The sequence below is a fragment of the Xenopus laevis genome, chromosome 8L (genome assembly GCF_017654675.1).
Source record: "Xenopus laevis strain J_2021 chromosome 8L, Xenopus_laevis_v10.1, whole genome shotgun sequence".
NCBI lineage: Eukaryota > Metazoa > Chordata > Amphibia > Anura > Pipidae > Xenopus > Xenopus laevis.
This window is the reverse complement of record NC_054385.1, coordinates 7646867-7665276: the sequence shown is the minus strand read 5'-3', so window position 1 is coordinate 7665276 and position 18410 is coordinate 7646867. Positions and strand designations below refer to the sequence as shown.

The window sequence follows — 18410 nt, the reverse complement described above, 5'->3', positions numbered from 1 at the left end:
GATTTATTCAAGTGTTGAACTCACCTGTTGGGCATGAAACCTGCATCTTTCAGCAGAGCTGCCTGGTCAGTGTCTTGTGGGAATCCATGTAGAACCCATCCATGTTTGGCAGACTCCAGGCTACTGAGGTGATCAGTAAGGATCTTCAAGACAAAGTTATCTGGCACTAAATAAAAAGAAGGTATTTGGTAATAAATAGGAAACATCAATCAGAAACAACTACATGTATACTAGCACCAACGTTTTGGTCCAACAACTCTTCCCTTGGCTCATTGAAATCAATTGTTATAATTCCAGGGGTAATAAAACAAATTGAAAGGATACAAAGTATGAATCACTCACCACGTAGAACAGGTGGCCCAGGTGCACCAGCCCCAGACCCTCAGCTTTGGTATAAACCAATACTCACAGGAGTAAATAAGCACTCAATGAAATACCTAGGAGCCAGGGCACAATTAACCCTACTATACCTGCTATCCCACAGTCACACTCCCTTCCCAGAGACTATTATCCACTGTTACTATAGGCACCATCTCTCCCTACTATACCTGCTATCCCATCCCACAGTCACACTCCCTTCCCAGAGACTATTATCCACTGTTACTATAGACACCATCTCTCCCTACTATACCTGCTATCCCACAGTCACACTCCCTTCCCAGAGACTATTATCCCACTGTTACTATAGACACCATCTCTCCCTACTATATCTGCTATCCCACAGTCCCACTCCCTTCCCAGAGACTATTATCCACTGTTACTATAGGCACCATCTCTCCCTACTATACCTGCTATCCCACAGTCACACTCCCTTCCAGAGACTATTATCCACTGTTACTATAGGCACCATCTCTCCCTACTATACCTGCTATCCCACAGTCACACTCCCTTCCCAGAGACTATTATCCACTGTTACTATAGGCACCATCTCTCCCTACTATACCTGCTATCCCACAGTCACACTCCCTTCCCAGAGACTATTATCCACTGTTACTATAGGCACCATCTCTCCCTACTATACCTGCTATCCCACAGTCACACTCCCTTCCCAGAGACTATTATCCACTGTTACTATAGGCACCATCTCTCCCTTCTATACCTGCTATCCCACAGTCACACTCCCTTCCCAGAGACTATTATCCCACTGTTACTATAGGCACCATCTCTCCTACTATACCTGCTATCCCACAGTCACACTCCCTTCCCAGAGACTATTATCCCACTGTTACTATAGACACCATCTCTCCCTACTATACCTGCTATCCCACAGTCACACTCCCTTCCCAGAGACTATTATCCACTGTTACTATAGACACCATCTCTCCCTACTATACCTGCTATCCCACAGTCACACTCCCTTCCCAGAGACTATTATCCACTGTTACTATAGGCACCATCTCTCCCTACTATACCTGCTATCCCACAGTCACACTCCCTTCCCAGAGACTATTATCCCACTGTTACTATAGACACCATCTCTCCCTACTATACCTGCTATCCCACAGTCACACTCCCTTCCCAGAGACTATTATCCCACTGTTACTATAGACACCATCTCTCCCTACTATACCTGCTATCCCACAGTCACACTCCCTCCCAGAGACTATTATCACTGTTACTATAGGCACCATCTCTCCCTACTATACCTGCTATCCCACAGTCACACTCCCCTTCCAGAGACTATTATCCACTGTTACTATAGGCACCATCTCTCCCTACTATACCTGCTATCCCACAGTCACACTCATTTCCCAGAGACTATTATCCCCACTGTTACTATAGACACATCTCTCCCTACTATACCTGCTATCCCACAGTCACACTCCCCTTCCAGAGACTATTATCCACTGTTATATAGACACCATCTCTCCCTACTATACCTGCTATCCCACAGTCACACATCCCTTCCCAGAGACTATTATTCCACTGTTACTATAGGCACCATCTCTCCCTACTATACCTGCTATCCCACAGTCACACTCCCTTCCAGAGACTATTATCCACTGTTACTATAGGCACCATCTCTCCCTACTATACCTGCTATCCCACAGTCACACTCCCTTCCCAGAGACTATTATCCACTGTTACTATAGGCACCATCTCTAACTACTATACCTGCTATCCCACAGTCACACTCCCTTCCCAGAGACTATTATCCACTGTTACTATAGGCACCATCTCTCCCTACTATACCTGCTATCCCACAGTCACACTCCCTTCCCAGAGACTATTATCCCTAGTGCTACTATAGGCACCATCTCTCCCTACTATACCTGCTATCCCACAGTCACACTCCCTTCCCAGAGACTATTATCCACTGTTACTATAGGCACCATCTCTCCCTACTATACTTGCTATCGCACATGCCCTTTATTACACAATATTTAATTAGATATAAACGTTGGTGTATTAAAAAAGATTTCCACCAGATCAGCAATTGGCAAAGCCCCTTTAAGTTTTCCTATCTATGCTGTCCCTCTATATTCACTGCCCAAGGCAGTTGCCCCTGCTTGGACACCCCAAGGCACATCTGGTAGCATCTGCCCCCAAGGTACTTTCCCTTAGATCCTGGAGGGTTTGGATTGTACGCTAACACTGTGTTCTATGTGTGTGTGTGTGCAGTGTTATTAGTAAGGCTACAGCTGCCTAACTGGGTGCAGATTATGGAAGCCTCTCCCCCGTGTAGATACGATGCACTTGCAATTAAAATCAAGGCAAGCTGTGAATGATAAACCCAGAGGGCTGATGCTGAACATGTATAGCTCGGAGGGGAGTAAGAAATGGGATACTGACAGAAGCCTTTAAATAAATGAAAAGATTTAAGGAACTAAAACTGTCCAAGATTTTCCATGCCGTGGGCTAATTATGCTCTGTTTCACTTGTTTGGGGGGCTGATTATAATACAACAATGATGTTATACAAAGAGGTCTATGGAGATTGTGGGTTTATTTTGCAGGGAGCAGAAAATCGTTGGGGCCTCCAGTTGAATGTGTCTAAGAGTGTGTGGAAGGGAAGGCAGATAAAGATTAAGCTTTGAACTTGGAGCCTACAAAGGTTGGCCAGTTCATGGTCTTCAAGCAATGTAGACATGGGGGTACCTAGTAAGAGAAGCCCTACCTAACTTCTACTGTTTCAGAACCCTTTACTGACCAGCATAATATTCATTTAATACAATAAAACAGGTTGGAAGATTGTATAAACATGACAGGCAAGTGTTTGTTTATTGTTTACTGCCATCTAAAGGAAAACTGCATGAATTGCATGTTTACCAGCTCACTAGAGAAATGATGAAATTCTGTTGAAGGGCATTGCGATGAATGGAAATGTTCTGCCTTTAGAAGAATGTAAATTAATGTATTCTAAGACTGACTATGAAGATTTTCATTCATCCAGGTCATGGTATATCTAGTATAGGTACATTTAAAACAACTGGACTTGCTGATTAATCTTGAGAAGCGTCTTCATTGATTACTCAGCAAGTCCAGTTGTTTTAAATTTACCTATACTAGATATTCCAAGACTGTTTATAACTGTTATTTATTTTGTAAAGGGGTTGTTCGCCTTTGAGTTAACTTTTAGTATGATGTAGAGAGTGATATAAAAAATGGTTTTCATTTTTTATTATTTGTGGGGTTTGAGTTATTTAGCTTTTTATTCAGCAGCTCTCTAGCTTGCAATTTCAGCAATCTGGTTGCTAGGGTCCAATTATTATCAACCATGCAATGATTTGAATAAGAGACTGGAATATGAATAGGAGAGGCCTGAATAGAAAAATGAGTAATAAAAAGTAGCAATAACAATAAATCTGTAAACGAGTCAGAAGCTGGAACGAATCAGAAGAAGAAGGCAAATAATTCAAAAACTATAGAAAATAAATTATGACTACCAATTGAAAAGTTGCTTGGAATAAGCCATTCTATAACATAACTTAAAGGTGAACCATCCCTTTAATTAGGGATGCACCGAATCCAGGATTTGGTTCGGGATTCGGCCTTTTTCAGCAGGATTCGTATTCGGCCGAATCCTTCTGCCTTGCATATGCAAATTAGGGGCGGGAGGGAAATTGTGTGACTTTTTGTCACAAAACAAGAAAGTAAAAAATGTTTTCCCCTTCCCACCCCTAATTTGCATATGTAAATTAAGCTGGCCATAGATGCAATCATCGTACGATCGGACTTTCCCATCTCCCGACCCGCCACTAACCATTCAGATCAAAGTCTTACCAGTCAGATTAGTTAAAGAACAGATCAGCAATGTTTTGCCCCTGACAGTAATCGTACGATATCTATGTCCAACCAAAGCTAGTGACAGTCTCCCACTGAAAACCGTACGATCGGCAATACACGCAGAGATATTATCGGCAGCCGACAGAAATTTTCTAACCTGTCCGATCGACCAAACGACTGATCTCCGCCGGACGAAAAATGTCGGGACTCTCCACACACAGTTCGAAAATCGTACGAATCCTCGATTCGTACGATCAGATCTTTGCGTCTATGGCCAGCTTTAGGATTCGGATCGGTATTCGGCCGATTCAGTGGTTCGGCCGGAACCAAAATAGTGGATTCGGTGCATTTATGTTTGTGCACTAATACACTGGAATACAGGACCAGCGCCTGTAAGTGGAAAAAGTGTGGTAATGTTCAATAACCCAGTACATATTAGACTAGATTAGAACAGGGATGTGTGCAGCAGCACTGAACTCAGAAACCCAGTACTACATTAATAGGTAGCTGCCACTGGCTTATTACTGCTGTATTTACCCAGTGTTAACTACCTATAAATGTTAAGTATAGGTTATTCTGTATAGGGTGCCTATTTGTGTTTATTCATTTCAGTGGGAGCAGCCATGATTGCTCAGATGAGGTGACCTATCTGCATACTCTAATAAAACAGTGACCTCTGCTGGGCAAGAAACATGATAACATTTGGATGTGATGTACTGAGAAATAACTTTAAGAGTAGCCATGAGACGTGAGAGTAGCCGTGTCTTACTCAGTATTACATACACTATCTGCTTTGCAAAAACAGTATAAAAGCCCCTCCAACAAACCTATAAAAGTAATTGCATCCGGCAAGGAAAGGGTTTTCCAAAACGAAGGTGATGGAGTGGAAAAATGCAGACTAAAACATTAAAAAAAAACATGCAATAGAAAAAGAGGGAGTTGCTCTGCAGGGCTCTGAAAGCTTGTGAAAAATTAAATTCAACAGATTCAAACTGCCCTATTTCCACTTCAAACGAGAAGAAGCAAGCAAGCTCTTCCCAACACATCTTCAAACGCCCTGGCTCCTTAGAAAGTTTCCAAATAAAAAAAAAAAATAAGGGAAAATAAAGTGTGAAAAAAATAAGGAATAAAGTCTCTTGTTCCCCCAAGCGCTGTACCCGTTACTGAAGCTGCTGTCTCTACCTCTCCTAATTATACCCATGTGAGTCTATTAATCAACTAGTAAATTATTTACACAGCCGAGTGTTGTTTGCCGCTATTGGTAATACACCAACTGCAAAGGCTTTTCTGGAACGCAGCGTGCAAATATTCCCAGCTGAATCGCTCACTCTCTCCTCTCCCACCCCCCTTTCCCGAATTCTCTTCTCTCTTTTCTTCTATTCTTTCGTCCTTGCCTTCCGTCCTGCCTGACTGCCCCCCCCCTAAAAAATATTTCCATCCGAGGCGCTGGGGGAATTCTGTCTTTCTTGGTGCATCTCTGCAAGGTCAAAAGGCAGCTGAGGATGTTTTCGGGGAGCTGCTGGGGCTGCGAGTGAATGTGCAGACAGGCCTTGTTTTTGGCAAGGGAGAAAATTAATCTTAATACCAATAGATAATGGGCCGTTAGCAACTCCCATATCTCCATTAAGCAGAAGTACAGGTCGGGAAAATAAAATAACGTCTGTCCAGGCTAATGTGTACAGTGGGGCAACATCGCTGCGGTGTACCGTGTAAGTGTATGCCAACACTTAGTTAGGGAAGTTTAGCTTGGACTTAACTTTTTATATAATGATCCTATCTGTGACTTTCCGGCTGTGGCTGAACTACACCTTTAGTCGGTGATATTCTAAGGCACCTAAGTGAAATTATCTCTTCTGCTGCCCTCCAGTTTGGTATTTGAAATGCTATGTGGTTTCTGAGGGTTTTTAGCAACCAAACAGTCTTTCTATAGGTAAGTAGTATTGGTAGCAAAACATCTAGTTGGCCTTATTGGTCTCATAGCAAAGGGCAGCAGCACATAGCCTACATGCTTGCCAACCACCACTTACCCAATGGGTTCCTCCTGCACAGCCCTGCTCTGCCTTTTCATTAAGGGCGTAGTACAGATGAGCTCTATATGGGTATCCGAGAAAAAGGCAACAGCCGAGATAGTAAGCAGTTCTACCTAAACTGTCATAGGGCTTCTGCGACACTTCCCACAACTATAACACTTAATATGATACATTCTGCAGGATTTACTTGCCCTTTAGATTCCAAACTGGAGAGTAAAAAATGAAAGGTAAAGTGCTGTTACTAACAATGCAGAACATGCATGTTCTAGAACAGTGATACCCAACCAGTGGCTCTGGAGCAACATGTTGCTCCCCAACCCCTTGGACGTTGCTCTCAGTGGCCTCAAAACAGGGCTTATTTTTGAATTCCAGGCAAGATTTGGTTGCATAATAACCTGGTGTACTGCCAAACAAAGCCTCCTATAGGCTGCCAGTCCACATAGGGGCTACCAAATGGCCAATCACACTTATTTTGCACCACCCAGGAACATTTGTTCATGCTTGTGCTCCTCAATTCTTTTTACATTTGAATGTGGCTCACTGGTTAAAACGGTTGGGGACCCCCACTCTAGTACAAACATGGCTGCTATGTGTTTTACAATATGGAGACAGTTCCGAGTTCTGGGCACTAGTGCAAACAAGTTAGCACACACGTCGGAGACTATCAAGGAATGGAGCGTCCCACCTTGTTGGTCATTCTCAATGTAAGGCTGGATGAGCTCTCCAAGTTTAGTCTGGTCAGCGACCGCTTCTTTCAGCACTTGGCCACAGCAAACTGAAACCACACAGAGACAGTATATTAAATGGAGATGATTGCAAGGAAAATAGAAACAATACAAAATGTAAGTTAGTTCTTCCTCAACTGCCTATATTCTGCCTATGCCAGTTGCTCCATGCTGTCTGTCTTTGCTGTCCTTCCCAATTCCTCTCTGTCTACTGCTGGCACTTGTTAGTGTTCCCTTTTCTTGTTTTTTTTTTGTCTTTACTGTCCCTCAATACAAAGACTGAAGAGTACTACAAACCACTTACTGTTGATAATACCATACTTCTGTGCAAGCAATGATGCCTGGAGGCTCCTCCCACTGCCCGGGGGTCCATACAGCAGTATTCGAGGGGTGTGAGGTGCCAAGGACCTTTGTTTGCTCAAGACAAATGTCAGCACTGAGAAGGAAAAGAAAAGAGGATATAATATTAAGCAGACTGAAGGCTCTGTAAATGGCAGTAGCAACAGCACCCCTACTGGACATAAGTGCCATTACTGTTACAGTATATAGACAAAGATTGAGGTAACAGCAATAGCACAAGTCATAAAAATTTTTGCCATCCCGTTATTCTGTTTAGGGTGTCGGAGGGGAGTTTAGAAGGATAGATCTTGCATTAGAAAGAGAATTCCATTAAATCCACCCTTAGCCTTCTAATGCCTCGTTCTCTGTAATTTCCTCCGACCGGCAACAGGCAGAAATGGCTGCTTACAAATGGAGCTAATTTTCAGTAAATAACTGTAAGTTAATTAGGAGTAATAATCCCCCAGATAGGCGCTTTGACTAATTATCTTGAATAAAAAAAGGATTTTTTAAGCCTGACGTGTTGTAGGGAAAAATCTACAGAGGATTTGCCTTCTATATATGCGCATTTTATTCCTCTGTTTTTTCCCCCCTTTCCAGGGCCCTAATTTATCTCTTTGCATTATTAATTAGTAATAATTAATATTCAAGCGCCCACATCTTTATTTACTGTTTGAGGCATGAATTCTTCATGAAAGCTGATACCAACTTTTAGATGTAATTAAGCAATTTGGAAACTAATTAATTTGCAATGGGAAGGAGAGGGACAATGATTCAATTTACTTCTAAAAGGCCATTCTTTTGTGTTATACACAACCTGATGCCGGCGGGTCGGGATACCAGCAACAATTCAATTAAAAGTGTAACACAAACCCCCCTCTGAGAAATGTATGGGGCACATCGTCGGGGCTGATGTCAATTTCCGAATAAAAATCGGGCTATTTGCATTTGTTATAGCGACACGTGGCTGTTGCTTAACTGGATCACCTAAATGCTACTGTTCCTTTAAAAGGGTAGTGCACGTTTAAAATTAAGCTCTAGTATGATGTTGACAGCAGTATAGTCAATTCTTTATTTATTTTCTTTATTTACTGTTTTAATAGCATATTCAGATGCAGGTTGGAAATAGGTTTGCCACCTTTTCCGGAAAAAAATACCAGCCTTCCTATACATTTATCATTTTTCCATATTAATAACATTGGGATCAACCAAAATTTTTACCAGCTAGGCCAGTAAAATACCAACCAGGTGGCAACCCTAGTTGGAAAGGGCAGGAATAGAATTAAAACACAGTAAAACTAGCTAAACACATAGTTGCTTAGAATGGGGCCATCTATAACATGGTAACATTTTATTTAAAGGTGAACTTTCCCTTTATTTATTTTTTAGCAGAACTAACTTAGTAGTGGGGAATACTTATACAGGAATAATATTCTGTTATCTATAAGAGCTGCAGCAGTGCATGCATGAACCCTTTTTTGGTCATTTTCATCTGACTAGTGTTCAAGGAGGCATATCTTGACTGTAATGGTAACAGGGTGGCAATGGGATGTCAGAGGGGCTGCTGTAAGATGCCATAGACAGACACTATTCATTGGACTGGTGGGGGGATGTTTGGGCCTATATCAAACCTGGGATGATACCCATACATTATGGGATTATGAGGGTCACACACAAGTCTGTTGGCTTTCAAAGCAACAGCTGACTGATAAGAGACTGAAAAAAAGCTTCCAGTCATTAATAAACATTGTCAGACTGGGCTTCTAGGGCCCAGAAGCGAAGCTGATATCCAGAGCCTATGCTAAATGTCACAGATCTTTTCACCATAGATACTGTATATGCCCATGGTGGAAATAAAAGAGAGATAGGATTGGAGGTGGGGATGGACCTTGGCTGGGGACTTCTAAGGCCTATGTCCACCTCTGGATCTTTGTCAGACCAACCCAACCCTGTTCACATAGAAGGCAATGTGGACAATTTCAAATGCTAGGCTTGACCAATGGCACACATAGAGCAACAACAGCCTCATTGACTTTGGTGCTAAACTGCTTTGCAACTCTCAGTAGAGCATGGTGGTGCCACCCCCTGGTGTCTACATGGTAGCACAGTTGGCTCCATTCTGGCTCTGGATGTTGACCTATGCCATAAAAACCTAAAACTAACCAAAGCTGGCAGTCATTTTTATATTACTTACACATTACTAATAAGATAATCCAGGGCTGTCCAACTTTTTTTGAGGAATCCGATGACCACATGCAATGGGATTGTCTTCCCCCCAGCTGGTGTTTTTTATCCTTTGTTCAATGTTTAAATGTTAATATTCCCCTTCCTTACCTTGTGAGAAGACATCCATGTATGGCTGGTCCACATTTATCTTCTTGGACACCTTTGAGTAAGTCCGCAATAGGCCTGGGATATTTCTGTGGAACTCTAGGAGCCTTTGTCCAGTTTCCTCCTCAGAGATTCCCTCTGGTTCCACCAAGTTTCTCTGCACTGCGGGGTCACTGGGCCAGTCGAAGGTGGTGTGATAGACCTCTAAAGCCACACAGATCCATTCATCAGCCATGCTTTTAAATATGCAGAGCAGATGCCACCCACTTTTTCTCATTAGCCATTAAACAAGGTATTGGACAATTTGCTTTCAACCATTTGATATCTCTGTGAAGCTTCTTTATATTTACAATATGGTAGCATAGAGAAAAGAGAAAGCAAAGAGAAGCAGATGACCCTCAAGTTGCCCTCACCAACCATGAACATGATACAGATGAATTCCTTAGTAATTTTATCTCTAGGCACGTGTAGCCAACTGTGGACCCCTCCATAGCTTTCCAGGATTAGAATACCATAGGAAATTTCTGTTTCAATGGCAAGTGTAAGTTACTTACTCCGAGTGCCAAGCAGCACAACAGTGCAGGCACCAGTCTATAGATAAATATAGGAACTTTCAGTTTAGTGCTACAATTAAGCGCCTACCTCCATCTGTGATATCAATCCTTTTTCCCATATTTCTCTCAATCAGAACAATATCTGGAGCATCCAGCACAACTAGAACCAGAGGAAATATTCATATTAAAATGGAGAAAATTATATACAAATCAAATATCCACAAAAGAAGTATGTGGTTCGACTAATGGACCCAGGAAGAAAGGGAAGTGTGCCACTCATATCCCATAAAACCAATATAGATTGTGATCTACCAGTAAATTATGAGCTGGTGCCACCAATAATGAGATTGGGAGCTAGACATCTACAATACTTGACTTTCCTTGGGTCCTTCTATTTCATATAGTAACTCTACCACCAATAAGAGAAGCCATCTTATGCACCACTTCCTTTGAAGAAGATATATAAACAAACTTCTTTTTGATTGCTCTTGCTACTTTGGTACAGTTTGGACTGATCTCAGCTTACCTAAATGGCCAGGGCATACTCCAGCCATCTGCAGCATTAACGCCTGGTCTCGTGTTTTGGGGAACCCCTCCAAAACCCAGCCCTAAAAAAAAGCCAAAGAAGAAGGTCTTGTCATTGGTGGGAAAAGAAGAAGAAGTTATTAGGGCAGGGGCACACAAAGCTACTGGGGGAGATTAGTCGCCCAGCGACAAATCGCTTCTTCTTCGGGCGACTAATGTCCTTGAACTGCTAGAATCGAAATCGCAGGTAGATGGCACTCGGAGCACTTTGTTTTACAAAGTTTCCGTGTGAGGCAAACGAAGAGCTCAGAATGCTATACTGCTGGCGATTTAGATTCTAGCCAGCGGGGAGGCAGTTCAGGGGGGGATTAGTCGCCCAAAGAAGAAGCGATTTGTCGCTGGGTGACTAATCTCCCCCAGTATCTTCGTGTACCCCTGCCCTTATAGGAGACAAGAGCATAAAACCAAATTTTTTTTTTTTATAAAACCAAACATGTTTACAAACCAAATATGAGAAACCGTAAAAAAATCGGAGAGTGTATGGGACCTTAAGGCCACCATTATGTTGCCCAAAGGTGGCTGATTCACAGGAACTGATGACCCAATTGTAAACATTTACAAGATAAAAAGATATGACATGTCGAACTCTACAAAAGATATTTTTGAACTATTACAAACTCCATATCAACCTACTAAAAAGCATATTTTTAAGACGCCAAACATGTCGGTACTGCAGCCATTCTTTGAATAATTGATCAGTGGCAAGAACTATAGTCCTTCTGACTGATTATATTAACTCTATGGAATCTGTTATCCTCTGAAGGCCAGACCGGTGGTTAGACTTTATGCCTTTAGTCTTCTAAAGTGTTGGCACTTACATATTTTTTTTTTACCATTCTTTCAGCTATATAGCTAATTCCCATTCAACAGGATAAAGTCTCATAGCAGATAGAGTTTTACGTGGATTTTGTTTGCGGGAATGAAACTCAGCACCCTAAAACATACTGTACATTAAACTCTGTGAGAAACTGTTTCGTTATTTGGTTGTTTTCAGCTATTTCCAAGGGTCTCGGAAATCCACAAGTACGCCAGCATGCAAATAAAGGGGGGAAATCAATCAATCCTTTAATTAGAATATATTATCTGGCGCCTTGACACATCAGTGAAATGTCTATTCCACCACAGAGCGGTGTGCTTTGTTGGGAACAGGTTAATTGATATTCTGATGTGCTCTCCTTGTCTTGCTGGCACCGGCTTAATACCCCCAGTGGTTTGGTTCTGTTTTATCACACATCAAAAAAGCCGTCTGCTCAGCACACCCTGAGCACAGCTCCAAGCTGGAGGTCTGAACAGCTGCACGGAGCATGGGATCACAGGAGGGACAAGATTCTAGCAGATGTCACAGATAAAAAAGAAATTCTATTGCTTATAAATATATATTTATATATATATGGACAGTCACAGGGGTACAGAGATGCAAGCATTAACCAGTTGGGAAAGCATGGCCAGACAAGACCTGACTTACAAACAGACTATCCTAGCGAGTGCTAAGGGTTAGACAATTACACGGCAGGCGTTTCATGTTACCTTTGCTATACGTTTATTGTAACTCAATAAAACTCAAGATGCCGTTAGCAAGATGTACTGTCATAATCATTGTTATTCTAATTTTACCTTTGTCTAATAGAAATATAAACAGGCAGCTGTATAATGACTACCGATATGTTTTGCAGTTTCAGCCTCGCATAAGGGTGGCCATACATGGGCAGATTATCTGCCCATGTGGGGGGGGCGTTCCGACGGGTCTCCCCGATCGATATCGGGCCAAAAATTTTTTTTTTGCAGATCAAGGACCGCATTGGCTAGTTGATGTGGTCCTTGTTCTGTCGGTGCCCATTTCTTTTGTTGTAATCCAATCATTTGGCCCTAGGGCCGAACAATCAGATTAACTCGATATCACCATGCCTTTGCCCTGCCAAACGAGCAGATCATGTATGGCTACCTTTAGACTCCTTTGACTCCAAACCTTCTTCCCATAGGAATGGAAGTTAGAAGAGATGCTGGAAGACAATAAGATAGTTGGGGAGATTTAGTTGAATATAGCTAATAATGGAATAGAAAAGCCCCTGGACATACCATAAAACTATGGCATCAGTTGTTAAAGCCCCTATGTGTCCATGTTCCTACAAAAGTACCTCTTAGCAGTGCTACAATAAGTGGACAACAATAAAGGCGGCAGGACCTTAAAGTTCAGAGTTGTGTTGGACACGTCCAAGTGGAGACGTGGGACCCATTGCACAGACAATTCGGAGCAGCAATTCAAGTGATTAAGGCACCATATAAATCGCTTATGGCAATAATAGACGGTGTTGGGAGCCGATGACCAGATCCATCATGTTGTGGCAGGCTTACAAAGGCTATAATGCAATAAATAGCTGTAATTCACTGCTGGAGCCAGGCTATACAGATCTAAGTTTGCTTGCAAACAAGCGGTTGGAAGAGTGAGATTTTCCCCCAGGCTCTCCCCCAAGTCGTCTTGTGTGGGGTGAGAGTGCTTGGCTGAGAATTCAGTGGGATATTACCTGCTCGCTATGAGCCTCAGTGGGGTGACAAGTCATCAAACAGCCCTGCCTTCTTACACTATGTCTGCAATAAGTTCCCCCACTTTCTGCTGTAATACCTGGCAGCCTATTCCCCCCCGGACGCCTAACTACATTTAGATGAGATTTAGCACTCGGCGTGAAGTCTCGGCAGGCTTGTTGATCAATAAAACCCATTCTCCTCCGAGGCTGAGCTTGACATCTTTAAACCGGGGAGTGTCAGGAAACGAGAGAGAAATTTCTGCCCTCTCTGCTGTCAGCGGATAGGAACGGAGCAATTAATGCCAATGCAACGACACAGCACGGAGAAATAAAACATGCAGCTGCCAGGCCAGGGCTGAATATTTTTCCAATATGTTAGCATTTACAGTCTACAGGAGAAATGGAGGGAGGGGGGTGTAGTTGGCTCCCGCTGTCAGCATAAGAGCATAAATTGGACAAACAGAAATCTCCTCCATACAGTTTTTCCTCTTTTTAACATTATTTGGGTAGCAGTTTGTTGTTAGGAGTCTGGAGCGAAAAGTTGGATATGAAATTCTAAGTAAACAAACTCATGGCCGGCCATATTGTTATAAGTCAAGAGATATGGGCCGTGAATATGTCGTTATATGTCTCTGGAGTGCTGAGATTTTCGGGTTGCTGGGAAGTAAACATCTTGTTTGTTTCTACTGTCTCTCTGCTTCTATGAAGGTGTTACTGACCAAGTCTTATTGGTTGGACAGATATAGTCCAGATATAGGACGAGTATATGGCCAACTTTGGAAGTGACCCCCAAACACCAGGTTCAGCCAGGAAAATAAGCCTCAGGTGTGACTAGGGTTGCCACGTTTTCTGTAAAAAATACCAGCCTTCCTATATATTTATCTTTTTACCTATAAATAACATTGGGATCAACCATCATTTTTACTGGCCTGGTGGCAACCCTAGGTGTAGGTCAAACTTCAAAGTAGGATCCTTTACTTTGGTGATGTAATAGCGCTGACCCCTCCCCTTTGTTGGCGGATTCCTCCCATACATGAATCATCAAAGGGGATCAGGGCTTGGTGCAGTCATAAAGTAGAAGAGGACTTGAGTATGGCTGTGGCAAAAACCATCTTTGCTCATAAAATATGGTATGGAACTATAGCTGGCCCAATTTCATAGCTTCCAGTAACCTGCAAGAAGATTCTAAGGTCTCATATTAGATTGCTGTATAAATAAATATAAAATAAGCAAGAGCCATGGATACCATGTAAGTTATATTCTTATAGTACACAAAAGCTATGAATATCTTGTAAATTATATCCTTATAAACGAGTTCTGATGTCATCAGTTATAAACGGTGAGGTCTGATGTCATTTATGTCTCATGACTCATTGAAATTTGTGTATTATTATAAATAAAGTACCCCTAGTTGCAAAATATGAGGATATTATAAGTTACCTCGGCCTCGTGTTTTTCTATGGTCATGAAACTCCTCAGTAACTATAATATCCTTATATTTTACAAGAGGGGGTACTTTATTCACTATATAAACAGTGCTTAGTTATGCCATCAGTTATAACTGTTGCTTAGTGATGTCATCTGTGTGACATAGCTCACTGAAACACCTGTTGCAAAATATAAGGATATTAGAAGTCACTTTGGACTTCCATTATCTGTATAGAAGCTTTTATATGGTCGTGGAACTCCAAGGTGACGTCTAATATCCTTATAATTTACAGCATGGGGTACATGAGTGATACTCAAGGGTGCTGCTGCTATGTCGAGAGTTGAGAAACTCGTCTTAGGTGGCAGTGCCCTAGCAAATTCCAGTTTTAAATCAGAATCTCAGCTCTTCCAGTGCAGATTGTGCACTCTCTGCACTAGCAATGAGGCCCCCCTCGACCCGCCTTGGCGCAAAAAATATAAGCGGGAGTAGCTAGGGTTGCCACCTTTTCCCCAAAAAAATTCCGGCTGGTGGGGGCGGGTACAAAAAGGGGGCGTGGTGTGACGTCAAAGGGGACAGGTTATGCTGAAAAGGGGCGCGGCCACTGCGCAGCCAGGAAAAGAACTGAAGGACAAGGTAAGTTTACAGGGGATTGGGGGCTGGCCGAGGGGGTCTTTTTAAGGGTTTTACAAATTTGCCGGCAGCTACATTGCCGGTAAATTTGTAATACCGGCCCCGGCCTTGGCAGGTGTTTTACCAGCTAGGCCGGTAAAATACCGTCCGGGTGGCAACCCTAGGAGTAGCATCACTAGGCTGCCTCAGGGCAGCACTAGGTGCAGGTTTGCCGCTGGTGATTCTCTCGTACATTATCCCCAATAATACATAAGTGATGCTCAAGATTTCCCTGTATAACTCCGCCTGCAGTCTTGTGCCTTTATATGGTCATAGAACCCCCTCAGTGACTTCTAATATCCTTATAATTTACAGTAGGGGGTACATTATCCCTTATAATACATAAGTGATACTCAGAGTTCCCTGTATAACTCAGCCTGCAGCCTTGTGCCTTTATATGGTCACAGAACAACCCCTCAGTGACTTCTAATATCCTTATCATTTACAGTAGGGGGTATATTATCCCTTATAATACACAAGTGATACTCCGAGTTCCCTGTATAACTCAGAAGTCTGGATCGTGTTGCTGCTGTTAATCATACAGCATCAACAGCATCAAGATCCAGACCTCTGATTCTCACTCTACCAATATATTACATTGTTCCCTGCTTTATCTTTGGAAATTATGCACTGTGATGTGTTTTCGTTGTTACTTTGTTTTCATTATTATACTTATTTTAAGCCTCGTTCATTCCTGTCCTTCTATGATTACGTGTTATGACGTCACGCCCTGCACTTTCTTTCCTTTTGGTGTTTATTAGACACTTCTGCTTCCTTGTTTTTCACTTTGATAAAGAAAACGTTAGTCTCCCATTAAAGGAAAACTATACCTCCAAAATAAATACTTAAGCAACAGTTTATATCAAATTAAGTGGCATATTAAATAATCTTACCAAACGGGTATATATATTTAAGTAAATAATGCCCTTTTACATCTTTTGCCTTGAACCAGCATTTTGTGATGGTCTGTGTGCTGTGAAATACTGCAGCTCTAACTGTAACAATATAAATATATATATATATATATATATATATATATATATATATATATATATATATATATATATATATATATATATATATATACAGTGGTGTGAAAAACTATTTGCCCCCTTCCTGATTTCTTATTCTTTTGCATGTTTGTCACACTTAAATGTTTCTGCTCATCAAAAACTGTTAACTATGAGTCAAAGATAACATAATTGAACACAAAATGCAGTTTTTAAATGAAGGTTTACGTTATTAAGGGAGAAAAAAAACTCCAAATCTACATGGGCCTGTGTGAAAAAGTGATTGCCCCCCTTATTAAAAAATAACTTAACTGTGGTTTATCACACCTGAGTTCAATTTCAAAGGTTATAAAGCCATTTCTAAAGCTTTGGGACTCCAGCGAACCACAGTGAGAGCCATTATCCACAAATGGCAAAAACATGGAACAGTGGTGAACCTTGCCAGGAGTGGCCGGCCGACCAAAATGACTCCAAGAGCGCAGAGACAACTCATCCGAGAGGCCACAAAAGACCCCAGGACAACATCTAAAGAACTGCAGGCCTCACTTGCCTCAATTAAGGTCAGTGTTCACGACTCCACCATAAGAAAGAGACTGGGCAAAAACGGACTGCATGGCAGATTTCCAAGGCGCAAACCACTTTTAAGCAAAAAGAACATTAAGGCTCGTCTCAATTTTGCTAAAAAAACATCTCAATGATTGCCAAGACTTTTGGGAAAATACCTTGTGGACCGACGAGACAAAAGTTGAACTTTTTGGAAGGTGCGCGTGCCGTTACATCTGGCGTAAAAGTAACACAGAATTTCAGAAAAAGAACATCATACCAACAGTAAAATATGGTGGTGGTAGTGTGATGGTCTGGGGTTGTTTTGCTGCTTCAGGACCTGGAAGACTTGCTGTGATAAATGGAACCATGAATTCTACTGTCTACCAAAAAATCCTGAAGGAGAATGTCCGGCCATCTGTTCGTCAACTCAAGCTGAAGCGATCTTGGGTGCTGCAGCAGGACAATGACCCAAAACACACCAGCAAATCCACCTCCGAATGGCTGAAGAAAAACAAAATGAAGACTTTGGAGTGGCCTAGTCAAAGTCCTGACCTGAATCCTATTGAGATGTTGTGGCATGACCTTAAAAAGGCGGTTCATGCTAGAAAACCCTCAAATAAAGCTGAATTACAACAATTCTGCAAAGATGAGTGGGCCAAAATTCCTCCAGAGCGCTGTAAAAGACTCGTTGCAAGTTATCGCAAACGCTTGATTGCAGTTATTGCTGCTAAGGGTGGCCCAACCAGTTATTAGGTTCAGGGGGCAATTACTTTTTCACACAGGTTTGGATTTCTTTTCTCCCTAAATAATAAAAACCCTCATTTAAAAACTGCATTTTGTGTTTACTTGTGTTATCTTTGACTAATAGTTAAATGTGTTTGATGATCAGAAACATTTTGTGTGATAAACATGCAAAAGAATAAGAAATCAGGAAGGGGGCAAATAGTTTTTCACACCACTGTATATATATATATATATATATAGCCACGTTCTCTGGCAAAGCCATATAAAAAAAGAGCCCTGATTGCTAGTTATTAAAGTAATAAATTGAAACATCTCGGCCCAGCAGAGCAGCGAGGGTGCTCAGTAGCTACAAATAATTAAAGTGCAGAGTTTTGCATTGCAAAAAAAACCCCTTAATTCTGCCGTGTAAATTCAAAGGGAGGAGCTGCATTATTGATTATAGCATACAAGTTTCGGCAGCGGAGCGCAACGAATCCCTTTCCTCATTTATTCCTTCCTGTCTGGACTTTTTAGTTCTGGATCACAACGTGCTGATTACAAGAGATTACGACGCTTGGGCTTGGAGAAGAAAAAAAAATATAGAGTTCAGTGGAATATTAACTCACTGAGGACTGAAAGTTAAACAGAGCACAGGGGGCTGTAGATGTGAGGTCAATCCCAACCTATTATGGTGTACAAACTCTCTCTTGCCTAGTAATGT

General features: G+C 41.9%; 1 protein-coding gene across 3 annotated transcripts in view; it reads right to left on the bottom strand.

Moving 5' to 3' along the window:
* The window catches only part of ak8.L (adenylate kinase 8 L homeolog), a 50111-nt gene that overhangs the window by 16307 nt on the left and 15394 nt on the right, over positions 1–18410 (bottom strand). For 2 of the 3 annotated variants that reach the window (XM_041572120.1, NM_001095393.1), the window contains 6 exon segments: positions 10732–10813; positions 10294–10365; positions 9655–9855; positions 7286–7417; positions 6942–7031; positions 25–166 (listed from right to left, as the gene is read on the bottom strand). In XM_041572120.1, the coding sequence (XP_041428054.1) occupies positions 25–166; positions 6942–7031; positions 7286–7417; positions 9655–9855; positions 10294–10365; positions 10732–10813 (719 nt within the window). 3 annotated transcript variants of the gene reach the window in all.